The following is a 20,729-nucleotide window of genomic DNA, read 5'->3' on the forward strand; positions in this document are numbered from 1 at the left end:
TCTACAGTAGATTTTGTAGACAAAAATGTGTTTTGGCAGGACTTGATGGGAGATTTTACACTTGGTTGCATGCTGAAAAAAGCCAATCTAGATCTGCTATTTTCAGAGCGCAACATAGAAATGCCTTGTCTTTTAGTAATACAAGTAGCCTAAGCACGCACGCACGCAAGCAAGGTGCATGCATTGAAGTGCACACTGCAGAGTGGTATAGTAGCAGTAGCTTTGCAGGTTGGAGGAGATGGGAGGACGCATGCACACACACACACACACGCACACACACACACACACACACACACACAAAGTGTGCTGTAGCTAGGATACAATTTTGGGAGTCATGGTAACGTGGCCAGTGGGTCGACTGCGGCCTTTTTTGTTTTTTCTCCTGCTGGGAGAACAGGGTCGTGACCAGACAGGTGCTCTGAAGCTCTGCAGACACCCTGGGAGCATGAGGAATTAACAGAGGGTTCTCAGGGGGTCCTTGACTTAGGGGGGGGTTCCAGGGGGTCCCCCAGCCTAATTAGTTGACCCATTTCGACCTGAGACCAGATTCTACAAAATGTCAGTTTTTCCTGAAAATCCTATGTGTTGATCTCAAACTATTTCATGTCAACAACCCCAAACTGAAAATATGTTGTTCCATGGGGACCTCCCAGAAGCAACGTTATGAGTTAAACATGTTCACTGTGAAAGAATATATTATTCAAAGATTTGTGCCACATTTCCACGATTTAAAAAAAAATTGTATAGATCTACCAGCTCGTATCGCGGCACTCGATTTATTTGTCAATAGCTAAAGTATAACATAATGCTTAAAACACCAAAAGGGGTTCCCGTCCTGATTGGGTTAAAGGACGACGTCACTCATTTTCAACCTATCTTCATATTAGAACTTTTCCATGATGTATTAAACCATTTCTCTATGTGCTGTGGACAGTGACACAATTACAGTATGCCGTGTACACTTTATAATTCACAATTTACCCACTCGAGTGAGAAAACGATGTTTGCACATTAGGCCAATCATCTCCTGACCCACAGTCTGAGAAGAATTGGCCTAATGTACATAGAACAAATGGAACACAGGACTGTGTTAGAACAGAGAGGGTCTTAAACGCTTCTGTCCCTCGCTCTGAGTTCTCTCTCTCTCTCTCTCTCTCTCTCTCTCTCTCTCTCTCTCTCTCTCTCTCTCTCTCTCTCTCTCTCTCTCTCTCTCTCTCTCTCCTCGTTAGCACACTCCTCTCGTCTCCTTCACCTCCTGTCCTCTCCCATTAGTCCATTGTGGACCAGCAGACAGACAGACGGACAGTAACAATGGTAGCTTGTGGAATTGAGCTCCATTCATACACACGCACACATACACACACACGCACACACATGGACACATCTCTGTTGTTAGGTCCCTACAGAGGTGATCACGGGGCACGTCGGGGCAGTCAGTGGCGCTGGAGAGTCAGCGGTGACGGTCACAGACACAGCTCTAATGAACCTCTGGATCAACAGTCTGGTGGGCCTACTGTATTGTACTCTCCAGTGGTGTAATAGAAGTACTCACTTTTTTTTTTACTCAATGCATTGAGACCTGAGGCCGGTTCTACCAAAAATAATGCCTTCCACATAAGTGGTGTTCTCATTCTCAAACGTTTTTTGTGTCAATGTTGGCTCGATGTTGTCATGAGATTTACTCATTTGCCACCGGGCGACGGATGGCAGCACCACACATACTGTACAGTACAGTAACACGCCTAAGCTATAGCTTATAGGCTCAAATCTCCATGATACGGCCGTGGCATTACTGGAGGCTTTTCTCTGCATGCCTCTCAGGGAGTAGGTATAATTCCCCCGTCGGCCCGGCGAGTGGTCTCTTTTCTTTTTTTATTAAGGCCTGCGTTCGTTGCACCTGCCCTCTGTTAAGGGGAGACGCTGCAGGCTCTGGTGTGATGCTGTACATGGCTACAGGCTGCAGGCTCTGGTGTGATGCTGTACATGGCTACAGGCTGCAGGCTCTGGTGTGATGCTGTACATGGCTACAGGCTGCAGGCTCTGGTGTGATGCTGTACATGGCTACAGGCTGCAGGCTCTGGTGTGATGCTGTACATGGCTACAGGCTGCGGTGTGATGCTGTACATGGCTACAGGCTGCAGGCTCTGGTGTGATGCTGTACATGGCTACAGGCTGCAGGCCCTGGTGTGATGCTGTACATGGCTGCAGGCTCTGGTGTGATGCTGTACATGGCTACAGGCTGCAGGTTCTGGTGTGATGCTGTACATGGCTACATGCGCACGGCTCACACCTCTCTCTCACGCGCGTGTGTGTCGTCTTACGCTATGTGTTCCCACGCAGTGGAATATATCAGGCTGCGCTGCGTGAGTTCCACGTTACTTACGAGATTAAAGACATCACTCTTAGTCGAGCTTAATCACTTTCTTCGCCTCCTGGGTGTGTGCATTGTGTGAGAAGGGGAGAGAGAGAGAGTAATTTTTTTTTTAATACAACCTACAACCTAATACAAGCTTGTAGAGATTATTTGTGCGTGTAGACATGTGTGCGCGCTTTACTGGTATTAATCATGAGTGTGTGTGGGTGTGTGAACATGATTCACAGGCACGCAATAAAATACATGCTATTGTGTGTAGTTGCGTCAGTATGTTTTAATCACATCTACACATCTACGCACAACTCTTGTGAACTACATTGGCACAGAATGCAATGTTACGGGTGAATGCAATGTTACGCCATTACACAGAATGCAATGGTACCCCATTTACGGGTTTGATACATGCAGTACTGTATGTATTGAATGTGTTCTCCGTACACACACACACACACACACACGCCTTCCAATAAGCAACGATGAAGTTAAGTAGATGTCATGTTCATGTCGCATTGAAGCGGGCAGTGACTCATGGTCAACATGGCGGACCGGGAGGGAGAGGGGGGTTGGGGGCTGTGGAGAGCTCCGATGATGGATGTATGGTTATGAGGTCCATATACTCATCACCACTGTACCCTCCACTGAGGAAGACAGAAATTAATGAAAAGCCATTAGCGCGCACATTAATAATCCGCGGTCAAAGTGAGTCTTGATCTCAGGCGTAATGGAGGAAGATGGACTAATGAAGTAATGCCTGTTCAAACACTCGGCTCCAACCTGATTTGCTGAAACTCAATTATGCAGCAGTCAGGATTTTCTTTTTCTTTGAAAAGAAATACAACCCTGACGTCTTTTTAAATGTGTTCTCAAAGTGCGATCCGTGGAGACCCCCAGATCTAAAAGCTCACACTTTGTGGCGGGCTGCATGCTTGTACATCCGCTATTTCTTTTTTTTGTCATGTCACTAGAAACGGAAGTCCCGGTAAAGTGCTGTGATTGGCCAGTAGTCACTTGAGTGGCAGCGACGCAGCATGCCTTCAGCACTTCAGCTTGACAATAATAATATGATCTGGAGGTTACTTGACATTGTTTTCTTTAAATATATCTATTTTATTTTGTCAACATTGTTGCCACCCCCCCTCTCTGGCAGCAGGCCCCTTTGAAGTCCTGCGTCGTGGCCCATGAACACAACACACCGTACAAGGATTTCTTCTGGTCTCAAAACCTGAAGCCTTTGTTTTCTATTCCAAAGGAATCACATTTCATGCCCGTTTTGAGGTTTGAGAGGAGCGGGCACAGGAAAGCTGACATTCTGGCTCCTGCAAAAGAAAAAGAAAAACACATTTTTGTCTCGATGCGCCCAGGCTGTGCTGAAGCCTGTCGTGTTTACCATGATTAGTGCATTAAGACCTGACAGCACATTCTGCAAATGTCTTCTACTGTAAATCATGACAGCTGAAATACCCCATGTTTCTACTGTATGTCAGTGGGTTCTCAAACTGTTTCTTGTCAAGGACCCACCGAAGGACTCCACATCTGAAAATATGTTGTTCCAGGGACCCCCCCAGAATCAATTATTTAAGTTAAAAACATTCGCTGTGAAAGAGTATATAGTCAAAGATTTGTGACACATTTTCACAATTAATTAAAAAAAAATCTACAAGTTCGTATTTTTCAACAGCTAAAGTTTAGAATAATGGTTAAAGTGGTTACAAGCTATAAGGTGACACAGATGCGTCCTCAGGTCTAAATGGGTTGGACTGTGTAGTGTGTTACCCCCCCCCCCCCCCCCGCTGTGAAAGGTGGAAGACGCCCCCGCTATGAAAGGTTGGAAGGCGCCTGGCGAATCGATGTGCCCCCCCCCCCCCTTCTGTGTACTGTCTGTTCCCGTCACCCTGTCACCCGATGACAGGCTGTCACGCGGCGAACGTGGAATTGGAATGTTTTAGTCGCGGGACTGACATGTTTTTAAATTGTTTTCCTTCAAAACCTGAATGTCTATTACGATCATTTCTCCTCGTGTGTTGACGGTGGGAGGATGCGCACCTTGCGCGTACCTTACGCACGCACGCACACACACACACACACACACACACACACACACACACATAAAGCAGGAGATGCAGAGAAATGCACGTTATTCTTAGTATGAGAGGATTTCATTTATCAAAGACACTGCGTGCGTGTGTGCGTGCCAGAAATGGGGGTGACGTACTGTAGGTGTTGTGGAAAAATGACTGTCTGGAATCAATAACTGTCTGGCAAAAAAAATCGCTGCATGTTTACTGTCCTGCTTATCTGCCTGCCTTCAGCTTGTCCATGTGTGGCAGGCATTTTCACCCATTTATAGACCTGAGGACGATTCTAAATAAAATGTCTTCTAAAATCCCAAAAGTCTTCTGAAAAACCTGTTTCTATAAGTCAGTGGTGCTCATCTGAAAATTTGTTTTTTAGCAAAGATTTGAGTTAAAAAAAAAAGTTTGCTCTGAAAGAAAAACACCAAAAGGGGTTCCCGTGCTGAATGGGTTAACCACGTTAAGGAAGGGAATGATGGAAAAACACAGAACACAGAATGTGCCGAAATTGATTAACAAAATTCCAAAAACGGCAAAAAACAGCAGATCTACAAGCTTCCAAAACACGTCGCTTCGCAGCGCGTTTGGGTGCAGGGGACCACCTGGTACCCCCTCAAGGACCACTGGTGGTCCACGGACCGCTGATTTGAAAACCACTGCTGTAAATGATCAGAAAACGCCAGAGATAGATGACCGGTGCTGACCAGACCGGGACCTCAAGCTTTATGAGATCTACTCCCCTCCACTCATCTATCAATCCATCACCGCATTAACAGCAGCCACCATCCAGCCAAATACCGTTAAATCATGGGCCGTGGGTTGGTCCATTTGTCTGCTCCACCGCTGGCCAGCGTTGGCATGTAACCAGCCATGCAGGCCGTAATAGTTCTCCGTTTCCACACTGTCTGCCCCACCGCTGGCCAGCGTTGGCATGTAACCAGCCATGCAGGCCGTAATAGTTCTCCGTTTCCACACTGTCTGCCCCACCGCTGGCCAGCGTTGGCATGTAACCAGCCATGCAGGCCGTAATAGTTCTCCGTTTCCACACTGTCTGCCCCACCGCTGGCCAGCGTTGGCATGTAACCAGCCATGCAGGCCGTAATAGTTCTCCGTTTCCACACTGTCTGCCCCACCGCTGGCATGCAACCAGCCAGGCCGTAATAGTTCTCCTTTTCCACACCAAGGGAGTGTGACCGGACGTGCCCCAGACAAGCTCCTCTGCAGGGATGGAACCATTTGGTTCCATTTGTACACTCATAGTTAAATTAACATTGATTTTAAAATATAAATTAGAGGTCCAAGAGATAGAAATGCCATTAAATGGGGGTCCGTAGCCTAATGCATGTCAAACTGGGGGTCCTTGAAATTAAACAGGTTGAGAATCACTGCTAGAGCCGTAAAAATGTTCTCTTATGGGGGTCCCTGGCATATGTTTTCAAATGGGGGTCCGTGGGCTATAATTAGTGTCAATTTGGGGTCCTTGACATGAAAAAGTTTGGGAACCACTTCTTTACTCGGTCGGGCAGAGGGTAGGGCTTGGGCTTCCACCCTGAAAGCAGATGGATGAAATAATGTACAAACAATTACGTCAATAAATCAGTAGACTTGCTGTGGTTTCTCCGGGCGCATTCTGTGAAATTGGAGTAATTCGATATGGTTTAATTTGGTTGAGTTTGTTTACGAAAAACATTGTGCACACACAAATGTGTTATTCGTTAAGCATAATAAAAAAAGATGCGCTCACTCTAACAACAGACTATAACAGGGGAATTTTGACGATGGAGAGGGCCACTATATTTACACACTCACTCCACAGGGCCACTACAGTATATTTCCACACTAACTCCACAGGGCCACTATAGTTCCACACTCACTCCAGAGGGCCACTATATTTCCACACTCACTCCAGAGGGCCACTATAGTTCCACACTCACTCCAGAGGGCCACTATATTTCCACACTCACTCCAGAGGGCCACTATATTTCCACACTCACTCCAGAGGGCCACTATATTTCCACACTCACTCCAGAGGGCCACTATATTTCCACACTCACTCCAGAGGGCCACTATATTTCCACACTCACTCCAGAGGGCCACTATATTTCCACACTCACTTCAGAGGGCCATATTGCATACGTTTCGAGTGAAAATCAACCGATAATCACCAGTAGGTTACTTATCAAGACGATCTTATCGACCTACAGTACTGTACAGTACAGTACAGTACAGTACAGTACTGCACATACTGGGTGCCTACTGAGAAAGACAACCCACCTCATATTGCATTCAGTTGCAAAAAAATATATATATTATTTTTTGTATAATTTGGGGACCCCCCAAAATAATGTGGCGAGGGTCGTGACTCGAGTTGTGACTCACGGGTTGAGATCCCCTGGACTATAACAATGCTTTACTATCGGAAAATATAGAAAAAAACAATATAATACAATGCATACTAATTAATATAAGGAGCTCTGTCTCTCTGAGTTCTTTAGTGAACAGAAAATACATATTCAGGTCATATCCAATCAGGAGAGAGCCCCTGCTATTACACTTTCAGTTAACAATTTTGTCAGCTTATTATTTTTATTTAATCACCTCCAATTTCACTTGTTTATCCTTTAGTGGCCTGTATGAATTCTCTTCTCCTGGATGGATATAATTGAGATCAGATGAGATACGCGTTGTTAATCCCCCGGAGGGAAATTAAGGTGTTACTGCAGCGTGAATAAAGAATCCCGACCTGAGAATACCTCTCTGTTTAAAGAGAGAGACCCCAAGAACAAACACAATGTAGTAATGATTACCATCTGTAATCTATAATATAATTATGAGCTGTTTGACGCTTCATTTGAACAAAATATATATATCACTTACACTCCTTTAACTCTGCATATTTTGGATTTAGCTTAACTTTGTTTTTAACGTTTTCTCTCTCTATGAAACTCTTGATATCGTTTCAAATTTAAATCAAGATTTGAGTGAAAAAGTTTTTGACTTTTAAGACTTCTTTAGCTGGCGTAATCTTTCATAATAAAGGCACTAGAGTGCCACGCAGATTAGGCGGATTTTACTCTGAAAAGCCCCGCCTTCCATTACCCCGCCCTCCATTCCCTTAGTACCTCACACAACCTCGTCTTATGTCTCTCTAGAAGCGTTAATATTCCAAACGAGGTGCTTGCTGACGTCAGAAATGAGGACAGAGCAACGTGTATTTATTACGCATCAAAAGTAGCCGTTCCACCATGACGCTCCAAGCGCGGTTCGAGGTCGCAGATCGGCTAAATTTTGCTGTTGTTGAATTCGAATCCTGTAAGTGTAAAAGTAACAGTTTTTGGACATAATGTTTCCACCTGACAGAGAAGAGATATATATATATATAAACTGTTAGGAAGGATCGAAATATATCTATCTCTCTGTGAGCTTGTGTAGCGCTGCACAATTAATTAAAAAAAAAATACACTGGATTCAGACACCTCTGCTATCTCATTTTGTGAAGAATCGTGCAGACTTGTTGGCTGTCCAGTTCATTTCAGTTACTCTTATGGTATGTTAATATGTTTTTGTTTGTTTTTCATGGAGAAAATGAGAATCATTTGAGAATGGTGATCTCAATTCTTGTGGAGGGAAATCGAGATTCACATTTGAGCAAGAATCGTGCAGCACTATATAGTCTCGCGTGTCGTTCTATCCTTGTGCATATGTACCCTCCCGCCACCTCCGCTGATCGGTCTGTCTCTGTTCTCTGTGTCCGCAGAATGCTGAGGTGTCTGTCTTCGAGGTCAACATCCGCTTCATCGGAGGACTGCTGGCTGCCTACTACCTCTCTGGACAAGAGGTACAGTACTGTCACTGTGTGTGTGTGTGTGTGTGTGTGTGTGTGTGTGTGTGTGTGTCTGTGTGTGTGTGTGTGTGTGTGTGTGCAACACCTCGTTTGTTTGTAGTGTAGTGGGTGAGGCAGTGGCCTGTAGAACAGCCGATGGGAACAGCAAAGTTCCCAGTTCGATCCCTGTGGGCTCCCCCAGAGTTAGTGTCGAAGTGTTATCGAGCAAGACTCTGTCTGAACCCCTAATTGCTCCCGATGTGCAGGTTGGTGCCTTGCATGGTTTCCGCCGCCATCGGTGTGTGCATGTGTGTGTGTGTGTGAATGTAATGCACAATCTATGACAATCTCCTTGGATAAAAGGTGCTATGTGTAAATGCACCATTTACCATTACGAGGAAAGATGTAGGGAGGGAGCGAGACGGGTCAGATTACCAATGTAAAGACAGAAGAACAGAGAGAGAGAGAAAGGTTTAGGGCACAACATATCTCTAGGGAGATGACCCTCCCTCTCCCTGGACACACACACACACAAACAAACACGCGTGCACGACGCACACATGCGCGCGCGCGCGCGCGCGCGCGCGCGCGCACACACACACACACACACACACACACACACACACACACACACACACTGCTATCCGCCCTCTAGCTGTAATAAAAGCGTTCTGTGTTTTTCCATCATTCCCTTCCTCAGTCTTTAAAGGACCACTTCACCACTTTTCAACCTATCTTCATATAATTGGTCCTCACTAATAATCATGATAAAATGGCACAGTTTTGGTGGACTGGTTTCTGAACTGCCCACAGCCCTCCTATGAGACACAGACTGAGTAGAAAAAAATGGTGCCATTTTATCATGATTATTAGTGAGGACCTATTATATGAAGATAGGTTGAAAAGTGGTGAAGTGGTCTCTGTCCTGCCCCCTGGCTGTCCTTCTATAAGTATTCTCTGCCTTTTCTTCTCATGTCTTCCTCCCACCCTCCCCTATTTCTCCTCTTCCTCCTCTATTTCTCCTCTTCCTCCTCCTTTCTTGTTCTTGTAAATTACACACACACACACACACACACACACACACACACACACATACCAGAACCGGTTAGCTAGTGTCACACAGACGGACAGATAACTCGGATGGGAAGTTGGGAACTAGCCTTTTTGATGCTGCCATTCTCTCTACTGCTTCCGCAAACAATAATCACGGCCACCCAACGCACATGTCAGGTGAAACGGTTTGGCCGGTTTAGCCCGACGAAACCGTGAAGATGATATGAAACTGTATTGACCATAAATACTGAAAAAAACCCGCACAACCTTAGTCAAGAGTAGTACTTGCTTGTTATTGTTTAAGTCATTCCTGAGCAGATCATGGGACTAAGAGATTAGGATGCTGAGAGGCTGGTGATGCATAGACAAATTATGCATTCGTGGGGGCCCTTGGATTAAAAATGTCCTTGTTCTTGGTTTTGTTTTAATAGTGATTTGAATATACTGTATTTGGTAGTCAAAGTTAAAGCCACCACTGCCCACTGTATTTACTTTCATTCATTTAGTCATTTAGTCATTCTACAGGAGTGGGACAGGATGGGATTTTCTTTTTAACTCTGGTCCAGGATTGGGACAGGACAGGATTTTTTCTGTGGGAGGGAGTGAAAATCCACTCCTGTGTCAGTCTCTACTCTGTATGCGACTCTGTCCCTCTCCTCTCCTCTCCTCTCCTCTCCTCTCCTCTCCTCTCCTCTCCTCTCCTCTCCTCTCCTCTCCTCTCCTCTCCTCTCCTCTCCTCTCCTCTCCTCTCCTCTCCTCTCCTCTCCTCTCTGTATGCATCACTACTCCACCTCCTCCTCTTTCATCTCCCCTCATCGCTCCATGTGCAGGCAGCGTGCTGGCCTCTGCTTTTTTTCTCCTGAACTCTATCACAGTACCCCCCCTCCCTCCTCTCTCTCTCTCTCTCTCTCTCTCTCTCTCTCTCTCTCTCTCTCTCTCTCTCTCTCTCTCTCTCTCTCTCTCTCGCCTCTACTCTCATGTTAAGTACAAAACAATTGCACCACGATTCCTGACATTAGATATGGGGGTAGTGTCTCATCCCCTCCTCTCCGATACGAGGTTGATTTTGGAGGGGGTTTCACGGGGCGCGGTCGGTATGTTAGTATAATATCCATGCTGTCAGGGCAGAACCCTGTTCTTTTCGTGTTTTTTCGTATAAATTAATTAACCCATTCTGACCGGGCACCCATTTTGGTGTTGGCATCATGTTATGCTTTAGCTATTGAAAAATAGCAGATCTACAAGCTCATAGCGCGCCACCGAGTGGCGCGCTACGAGCTTGTAGGTCTGCTATTTTTGAAAAATCGAAGAACGACTGATATTTTGAGAATCTGATCTCAGGTCAGAATGGGTTAATCAGACCAGTGTGTGTCCAGTGGAAACCTCGTATGAATCTGATCCCAGGTCAGAATGGGTTAATCAGACCAGTGTGTGTCCTAGTGAAAACCTCGTATGAATCTGATCTCAGGTCAGAATGGGTTAATCAGACCAGTGTGTGTCCTAGTGAAAACCTCGTATGAATCTGATCTCAGGTCAGAATGGGTTAACGCCCTACTGATATCATACTACAGCGTCACACTAAAGCATCACACGTAGCAGATGCAGAAGTTGGATACCGTGTCACATTTTGAGCTTGTAGATCTGCTACTTTTTTAAAATTTGAATCCTGAAAAGTAACGGTATTTTTTTGGACATAACGAGCTGCGTTTCCACTGGATAGACAGAGATGATATTGTGTGTGACCCTGTCCGAGTGTCCGTGCCCACAGCTGTTGTGTGTGTGTGTGTGTGTCTCCACTAAATACGTTGCACGCACACACACACCTCCGGGGCAGGCCGTCAAGGCCATATGGGGGCATTGACACACGCAGACACCCTCTAGTGAGGGGCATTGACACACGCAGACACCCTCTAGTGAGGGGCATTGACACACGCAGACACCCTCTAGTGAGGGGCGTTGACCCACGCAGACACCCTCTAGTGAGGGGCATTGACCCACGCAGACACCCTCTAGTGAGGGGCATTGACCCACGCAGACACCCTCTAGTGCGGGGCATTGGCCCACGCAGACACCCTCTAGTGAGGGGCATTGACCCACGCAGACACCCTCTAGTGGGGGGCGTTGACACACGCAGACACCCTCTAGTGGGGGGCGTTGACACACGCAGACACCCTCTAGTGGGGGGCGTTGACCCACGCAGACACCCTCTAGTGAGGGGCGTTGACACACGCAGACACCCTCTAGTGAGGGGCGTTGACCCACGCAGACACCCTCTAGTGAGGGGCATTGACCCACGCAGACACCCTCTAGTGGGGGGCGTTGACCCACGCACACACCCTCTAGTGAGGGGCGTTGACCCACGCAGACACCCTCTAGTGAGGGGCGTACACGCAGACACCCTCTAGTGGGGGGCGTTGACACACGCAGACACCCTCTAGTGAGGGGCGTTGACACACGCAGACACCACGCAGACACCCTCTAGTGGGGGGCGTTGACACACGCAGACACCCTCTAGTGGGGGGCGTTGACACACGCAGACACCCTCTAGTGAGGGGCGTTGACACACGCAGACACCACGCAGACACCCTCTAGTGGGGGGCGTTGACACACGCAGACACCCTCTAGTGAGGGGCGTTGACACACGCAGACACCACGCAGACACCCTCTAGTGAGGGGCATTGACCCACGCAGACACCCTCTAGTGAGGGGCATTGACCCACGCAGACACCCTCTAGTGAGGGGCGTTGACACACGCAGACACCCTCTAGTGGGGGGCGTTGACACACGCAGACACCCTCTAGTGAGGGGCGTTGACACACACAGACACCACGCAGACACCCTCTAGTGGGGGGCGTTGACACACGCAGACACCTCTAGTGTTGTCACATGCAGACACTCGGCATACGTACTGTATGTAGATGTGTCTCATGTTGGACGTCAGAGAGGGTGGCACGCCACGGGCAGCCGGTGTTGAAAGCGTCCCCCATCACACCACTCATCACCTGTGCATGCAGGCGTGCCAGCTAACCTATAACCTCTGGGCTCAGATAGAGAGAGAGAGAGAGAGAGAGAGAGAGAGCAGACCAGCCTGTGTCTCTCTCTCACAGTGAGGATCTGTAGGTATGCTCAGAAAACATAATGTATACAAATACAAACAATTGTATTTTACTCAAGTCAGGAGTCAAAAACGTACATGACTTGTCAACGTAATGGAACAAATACTAACGGCTTTTATAGCATTATGACTCCCACAACAGCCAATACACCACCATGTCTCAACAAAGCAACTCTATAGCCTCAAGACTTGAGTCTACGGGTCAACAGATGGAACAATAAGTCAGAGAGAGAGGAGCCCATCGTGTGTCTCTGACACTGAGGGTCAGGACACACTGGGGGGTGCCTTAGAGTATATATTAATACAGACGGCACCCGGAGGAAACCCTGAGGCCAAATGGACATAGTGGCCGAATGTGGTATTGCAGTGCTGGGCCAAACACATGAACACGCTGGTCCGTTGACTATCATTGTGCACGTTCATGATGACACGTGAACGCTGAACGCGTGCAATGATAGTCAAACGGCCAGTCATGTGTTTGGCCCAATCAGTCCCAGATTGCACTCTGTTCCTACCCGGAAGGAGGAGTGAAATCGCCTCATGCGCTTTTGAGCAACTTAATGCAAGTGGGTGGGAGGAGAAATCCGGTGCCGTCTCTATTAAATATATACTCTAAGGGGGGTGCGTGTCATGGACATTGGGCGCTGTTGCCATGTCTGCTTATTATAAGCGACCTGGGCTTGTTTTTGATGGGTGCTAGCCCCTCCTATAAACGGCTATAGTGTTTAATGTTTGTGTTGTCTGAGCACAAACATTAAATGCCATTGACAATGAATTACGTTTAAGTATGTGTCTGAGCAAATCGGCATATGTATGTATGTCGGTGGGAACTGTTGGCCAATAAGGGACCACCATTCTTGATGATGATGATGATGATGATTAGAGCGCCCCTCACTTCGCACCTTTGATCCAGGCTAGAACGCCTGCGTCACTCCCTTCCAGTCTGAAAGAAAAACCCTTTATTTGTCTTCATGTAATGAGTATAAAAAACACCACGATCACTACTGGGCTCGTTGGAATGGTTTTCTGACCTCATTAAAAAGTTTATTTCATTTCTACAGTTGAATGTCTGCGTGGCTGCAATGTGCACCTTGGGTTTCAGTCCTGGTTGGCGGCATGTTTCGCCGCGTTTGCGTCATGCTACAGTGTTTTATTAGTTCCGCTGTGGTTTTATTTTAATGATCGTTCCGGTTCTGTATCCTGTCAGAAGGTCAGGAGATACACTGGTGTTCATTCTCACAGCATAAAGGTGGATGTGAACGAGACGGTCGAAAAATAGGTGAGAAATCGAAAAAGAAAATAGGAAGAAATGGCCAATCTATAATAAGATCAAAACACGACGGGCGCGTACTCCCCGTCAGCAGGGAGTGTTGGGCGGGGAGGTAAAGCTGTAAAGCTTTTTACATCCTCCCGGTGGGGGCTCCTCACTGGCGGGGGAGTCAGTAGGATATACAACGGCAGTGACGATGACCACACAGAATGTGTGTGGCGAGGAATCCATTGGCATAACGACGACATTGGGAAGAACTAAGGGGTGAAAAGCACAGAAAAATGGTGGAGGAAAAGAGCGATCTAATGTAAGGCTTCAGATTAGACAAGACATCATTTGTGTAATCCACGTAACTCGAGAACCGTTCCCCCACCGACTTCAAATTCGACGTTCCACACCCCCACAGGGTAATCTGTGTACATTGGTGACTATAATGTAGCATTCTAGCTGATCTTGAGGCCTACAACTATCAACTAGTCAACTAGTACCAATAAGGTCAACTAGTGGATTTACTAGTGGACTAGTTGAATCGTCGACTAGTTGCTTAAAGCTCTAGGAGGCCATGCAGACGGAGATGTTATTGTAGAAGGATGTGATGATGGATGACAGGGAACAGGAACAACACATCTTTTTCACCCTACATTGTGTTCTTCTCTGCCGTCGTCAACAACGCCACATCACCAAGGTGTGATCTCATCTCTCTGTCAGCGCCAGCCCCGCAGACACACAGAGAGGGGGGCGGGTGTCCCTAAGTTATGTGACTCAAATCTAAAGAAGCATGGGGTCATTAATCTAAAGCTGCTATCAAAGCCAATCTGGGCTTCCATAACACCTCAACAGTGCCACAGGCTTATCACCTCCATGCCACGCCCCACTGATGAAATAATTTATTTAAAGGATCATTCAGTGATTTGGGAAAAACCCTCCCGGTCCGCCCTGGTATAACAAGATGTGCACATACACACTCACTACAGTGGTGAGGGACACGCAACAGGCCAACAGCACGTGCACCAAGGCCCGCCCCCACTCGATCATGATTGGAGGAAGGCCCCTTCTCATCCAGATGGGATGAAGGCTAGTCAAAAATGAAACCTACCGTTTTTTGACCCCAAATAAGGGACGATTCAGTATTTCAAGAGACAGTTGGCAACCGTATGTGCAGTGGGGACGAGCGTCGTGACCGAGTGGGTAAAGCGGACAAAGAAGACGTCCGCAGGTAGACAGACAGACAGGCAGGTAGACAGACAGGCAGGTAGACAGACAGACAGGCAGGCAGGTAGACAGGCAGGCAGGTAGACAGGCAGGCAGGTAGACAGGCAGACACGCCGGCTGCTTTTAATCCTGTCTGCTTTCTCCCTCTCTCTCTCTCTCTCTCTCTCTCTCTCTCTCGCCCCCCTGTCCTCCCACACATTGCATGGCCTACACAGTACCTTCTAATCCTGTTAGGGAGCTCTATTACATGTCAACACAGTGAGAGGACGTACCCGTGCGTGTGCATGTGTGTGTGTGTGTGTGTGTGTGTGTTCATGTATGTTGAACATCATTTAACAGCGTATTTAATGTGTATCCGTCTATCCGAGTATTATATCGTTGCTGTCGGGCAGAAACCTCTTATCTTTTTTCATGTCAAGGACCCCCAAATTGACACTAATTAGCCCGTGGAGCCCCATTTGAAAAGATATGCCAGGGACCCCCATAAGAGAAGATTTTTCCGGCTCTAGCAATGATTCTCAACCAGTTTAATTTCAAGGACCCCCAGTTTGACATGCATTAGTTCTACGGACCAGTATCCACTTCCACTTTATATTTTACTCATAACAGCTCTTCCGTTGCTCCAGACTGTATGATGAAAGCATATGGATGATTTGAGGCTTTTTGTTCAAAACGGGCCAATCCTGCAAACTTTGAAAGCCAATGTTAGCCAATTAGGATGGAATATGAAATATCGGACAGATGCCTTCGGCCTGGTGGAGACAATTAGAAGGTTAAAAACTAAAAATGCTGCGTGGCTACCTCATGTTTTTCAGATTCGGCACCCTTGAAGTATGTTAAATAGCCTGGTTCCTCACTTCCCCCCCCCAAAATGCCAGGCTCTAACATTCACTTTCTTTTAACAAATCCCACTGGTCTATCACTGTCTGAAGGGCTTTTCCTCCTCCATGCTCAGACACTACACTGTCCGTTAAAAATGGACCCACACACTGTCTGGACAGAGAGGGGATTAATGGAGGCCTTCATGACCACCACCACACACACACCCATATGTTGTTCTCTTCATTCATTTGCAAGGTAAAGCAAAACATGTGTGAGTGCGTGTGTGTGTGCGTGCTGCGCGCTCGTGCGTGTGTGCGTGCATGGTCAGCACTGTAGGAATAATATGGACAAGAATTTCCTCACTGTGTGGGCCAGACAGCCAACAGAGAACTCTCTCTCTCTCTCACACACACACACACACACACACACACACACACACACATGACACACACACACACACACACACACACACACACACACACACACACACCTCTTTCCGCTAGTCTGTTTCTCCTCTTTTGCATGTCACTCTGTCTCTCTCATTTCACATTCTCTCTCTCTCTCTCTCTCTCTCTCCACCCTGTCTGCCTTCACTGCCGACTTTCCCTGCTGCTTGAGTAAAAGTACAAAAGTATTGGCATCAAAATGTACCTAAAGTACCAAAAGTAACTATAAAGTACTCATTATGCAGAATGTCCTATTTCAAGTTTTTAAATGTATACAAATCTTTTGAAAATAGCAGGTCTACAAGCTCACACGTAGATTGGCTATTTTCAAATGACAGAAATGTATATAGGGCTGAAGTGGTTTATGTATGTTTTGTAATAATAATCCAAATCTACAAAGTAACTATAGTAACTACATTTTCTAAATAAATGTATTCGCGTAAAAGTACAAGATTTGGATCTGAGATGCCGTGGAGTAGAAGTATTGGATATTGGAAATACACAAGCAATATACCTAAAAAACAGCTAGCCACAATAAAAGAGTTAAGTACAGCACTTAAGTAAATGAATGTACTTTCCACCACAGCCTCTCATTCTCTCTCTGCTTCGCTCTCTTCCTTTCTTTAATCTCCTCCATTCTCATTCTCTCTCTCCCTCTGCCAGTTTCTCCCCCCTCGCCATCTCTTACTTATCCTCTCTCCCCACCTCTCTCTTCACCTCTCCATCCATCCCCCCCCTCTCTCTCTCTCTCTCTGGTTTGACCTCCATCTCGGCCTCAGATGTAGCCGAGGGGGCTGCTTATGCATTCACCAGCTGCACTCGTCTTGTTATCGCACTCTCTGTCGCTCGTTCGAGGGAGGGGGACGGTTTTCCATACATCTTCACCCTCCATCTCGCTCGCTCGCTCACTCACTCACTCACTCACTCACTCACTCACTCACTCACTCACTCACTCACTCTTTCTCCATCTCTCTCTCTCTCTCTCTCTCTCTCTCTCTCCATCTCTCTCTCTCTCTCTGTGTTAAAGGACTCATCCCTTATACAGCGTGTTGAGGAGTGGTGCTCTGTATGCTTTGTGTCAATGTGCTCTGCCGGGTGCTTTCTGCTCCGAGCGCCTGCAGGCTACAGCCGATAAATGACCCCACTTAAAGGAGAACTGACACGCCCCTCGGGAGCTAATAACTGCTATCAAACAATGCTATCATGATTCTGACGTCAGGGTGGCGAAAGCTTTCCCCAACGACTTCTATGCGGGCTCGCCGGGCTTGGTGGCCGTGGTAGCATAGCAACTTATGCTACTATTTTGGTGTCACATTTAGCTTGAATACTGGGTGAAAGTCTCATTCAAAAAATTAATTTTTCGCAACATTGTTCAGGTGAACTGTGTGTTTATGCTTGTTCATTGTAATAATCAATATCGCTATGATTATTTTATTTATCGCCGCGTCGCTCCGCATGACAACATACAGTCTAGCCCGTCTCAGATGCAGGCTGCACACACACGGACGGACGGACGGACGGACACACACACACACACACACACACACACGCAATGGCACGGAATCTGCCTCGGGCGTCTGTAGCTCTCTTCCCCGCTGTCATGCACTATAGCCGTGTGTGTGTGTGCGTACACACATGCCCAGTTCAATGCGGGGACCTGACCAGAGACTATACGTCCGTCCGTCCGTCCGTCCGTCCGTGTGTGTGCAGCCTGCATCTGAGACGGGCTAGACTGTATGTTGTCATGCGGAGCGACGCGGCGATAAATAAAATAATCATAGCGATATTGATTATTACAATAAACAAGCATAAACACACAGTTCACCTGAACAATGTTGCGAAAAATTAATTTTTTGAATGAGACTTTCACCCAGTATTCAAGCTAAATGTGACACCAAAATAGTAGCATAAGTTGCTATGCTGTGTGTGTACACACATGCCCAGTCCCCCGTAGAGGCTCATGATCTCGTCCGCAAGACTATGCCTCGGCATAGCGATATTTATTATTACAATGAATACAAACATAAACACACTATAGTTCACTTGAACAATGTTGTGGTAACTAACTACGGTATTACAGAGTGAGAGCGAGGGTGTACATGTCAGCCTGCGGCTGAGAGGGGAAAAGAACAGTAGTCGCGCTGCTCTCACAGCGGCCAGACAACAGCAGACCGTCCGTAGTCGCGACTGTCGCGCTGCGGGGCTGAGAGGTCTCAGAGCGGGCAGACAGGGGTGTTGGCGACCGGGGGAACATGGGACTCCAGTCCAAAATTTGCGCTTGTGCTGCAGTTCCCCTAAAAAACCCCACGCCAACCTCAATTGCATTCAAACTAAGCATTTCTGGCGAAAAAATAATTTTTTTCAATTACATTTATAGCCAATATGACGCTAAATGTACCGTCAAAAACGCTAGCCTGACCTATAGCCACTTGTTGCTAGCGCCGTAGCCCCGTTTCAAACTGTTTCAAACTGTTTTCAGTCAGACCACGTGATGTGCTGTACCACCCATATTAATTTCGGGGCATGTCAGCGGACCTTTAATGGGTGGATGACCTTAATAGTAATAGTGGATACCGTATGTTGCGTGCGTGCGTGCGTGTGTGTGTGTGTGTGTGTGTGATGAGCAGAGTGGTGTGTTATAGTGTATGGCCGACCTTCAACTGTTTCCTTTCATCCATTTTTTTCTTCTTTATTAAGGATGGCTGTGTCCGTCAGTCCTTCTGACAGCCAAAAAATAGCCTACAAGCTCACAATGCGTCGCGTTCGCGCCACATTGTGAGCTTGTAGATCTGTATTTTCTTTGTAGCTTGTAGGTCAGTCTTTTTTTGTATTCCAAGTACAAGTCCAGTTGCCTTAAGTGGTTACTAGTTGCAGTCCTTGGCCAAAGAGAGTGTTTATTTTGTGCGATGTTATGTACCCGTGTGTCCACGAGCACATCCACGCACAACGCGGACATTGACACGGCGACATACAAGCGAGGCAATCTTCTTTTCGGAAACTAGTTGAGATTGTTTTCACCCAAGGATAATCAACCTACGTATGAATGAGCCGTCGCCAAATTCAGGTTGGAGGTGAAATATTCGCAGATGCATTTTCTGATTTTTTATTATTGTTTTATTTTGAGATTTTTAAGGCGATTATCTTTGGCCCGTGAAGCTCTCGGAAGGTTCCCCTTCCACGACTTTTCCTAAATATTCGATTCAAATTATCTCTTTTTTTGGAGTCAAAGTGTCTGGAGAAAGTAGCCAATAGCCAATAACATAATTAACATTGCAGGAAAAAAAGGTCTTTCTGACCTCAAGTCAGCTTGTAGTCTACTTGCCAGCCCATAGTTATATAGTTTATAGTTATTATATAGTTTATAATTGTGAACCCGGACATTTTGAGTACCCTAAAGTTTTATGTTAGAAATGTTTAGTATGGGTCCCCAGCATTTAGAAACTGATGTTATAAATGTTTAGTATGGGTCCCCAGCATGTAGAAACTGATGTTATAAATGTTTAGTATGGGTCCCCAGCATGTAGAAACTGATGTTAGAAATGTTTAGTATGGGTCCCCAGCATGTAGAAACTGCTGGATGCTGACTTGCATATGTTGGGCAATTTCCATAAGACATCCAATATAAGGCAACATTTTCAAAATGTCTTTATGCTTTAAGTAGCATGTGACGGGTCAAACTAGGGGGTTTTCATGATTCTGAATCCATTGCAAGCATTAGTAATAATGCTTGCAATGGATATACTTGCATATACAGTATATCATCATCATCATACTCCATACTCATCATTTCTAACATTAGGGTACTCAAAATAACCGGGTTCACATTCTGGCAAGTACTGTAGACTATTGTGTGGTACCTGACCTTACTTCAGTCATGTGAGTGTTAAGGACCATTTAACCCTTGTTTTCCACTTGGATTACGTATAACTTTGAAGTCCGTGTGGACAAGGAGAAAGGAGAAATCAATGGGACATTAAAGATGTCAAACACGGTTTGCCCTCCTGCACTTCTTCTACCTGTTAAGTGTTTGTCTGTCCCAGCGGTACTGGGTCAGGCTGGGAGAGAGAGAGAGAGAGAGAGAGACAGAGACAGAGAGTGATTGTGTACCAAATAATTGCGTTCAATTTCCCTCCGTAAACCTCCTCATCCCTGGAGCATAATGTGGTCTGTCTGTCTTTCTGTCTGTCTCATGGATTAATGTTCTCAGTCGCCTTCAATCCTTTTCGATGTTGCACATCGAAAATAGCCGATCCACAAGCTCTCAATGTACAAAGCTTGTTTTTAAAGATAAGAGAAAAGTGGTCAGTCTCAGATATTTCGTATAAAAGCAAAGGTTGAAGCTGCTTCAACAGCTTATCCGTAGTCGGCCCGACCCGACCAGAGAGCTCCAGACTTCCCTCTCCAGAGCAACGTTAGTGACTTCCTCCTGGGGGATCCCGAGACATTCCAAGGCCAGTGAGTCGATGTAATCCCTCCATCTGCGCCTGGGTCTCCTCCCAGTGGGACGTGATCCTTGCTCTGCCCCGGGGTCTCCTCCCAGTG

The 20,729-nt window shown here is 46.5% G+C and overlaps 1 protein-coding gene across 3 annotated transcripts in view; it reads left to right on the forward strand.

Annotated features, from left to right (window-relative positions):
- man1a2 (mannosidase, alpha, class 1A, member 2) overlaps window positions 1-20,729 on the forward strand; it is a 475,750-nt gene that overhangs the window by 102,112 nt on the left and 352,909 nt on the right. For all 3 annotated transcript variants that reach the window (XR_013965535.1, XM_080786092.1, XM_080786093.1), the window contains one exon: window positions 8,204-8,284. Coding sequence is in view for 2 of the 3 variants with exons in the window: in XM_080786092.1 (XP_080642218.1) it covers window positions 8,204-8,284 (81 nt within the window). In the remaining variant the exon portion in view is untranslated. The remainder of the gene's footprint in view (window positions 1-8,203; window positions 8,285-20,729) is intronic.

The sequence above is a fragment of the Protomyctophum bolini genome (assembly GCF_963924005.1).
Source record: "Protomyctophum bolini genome assembly, chromosome: 16".
In the NCBI taxonomy this organism is placed as follows: domain Eukaryota; kingdom Metazoa; phylum Chordata; class Actinopteri; order Myctophiformes; family Myctophidae; genus Protomyctophum; species Protomyctophum bolini.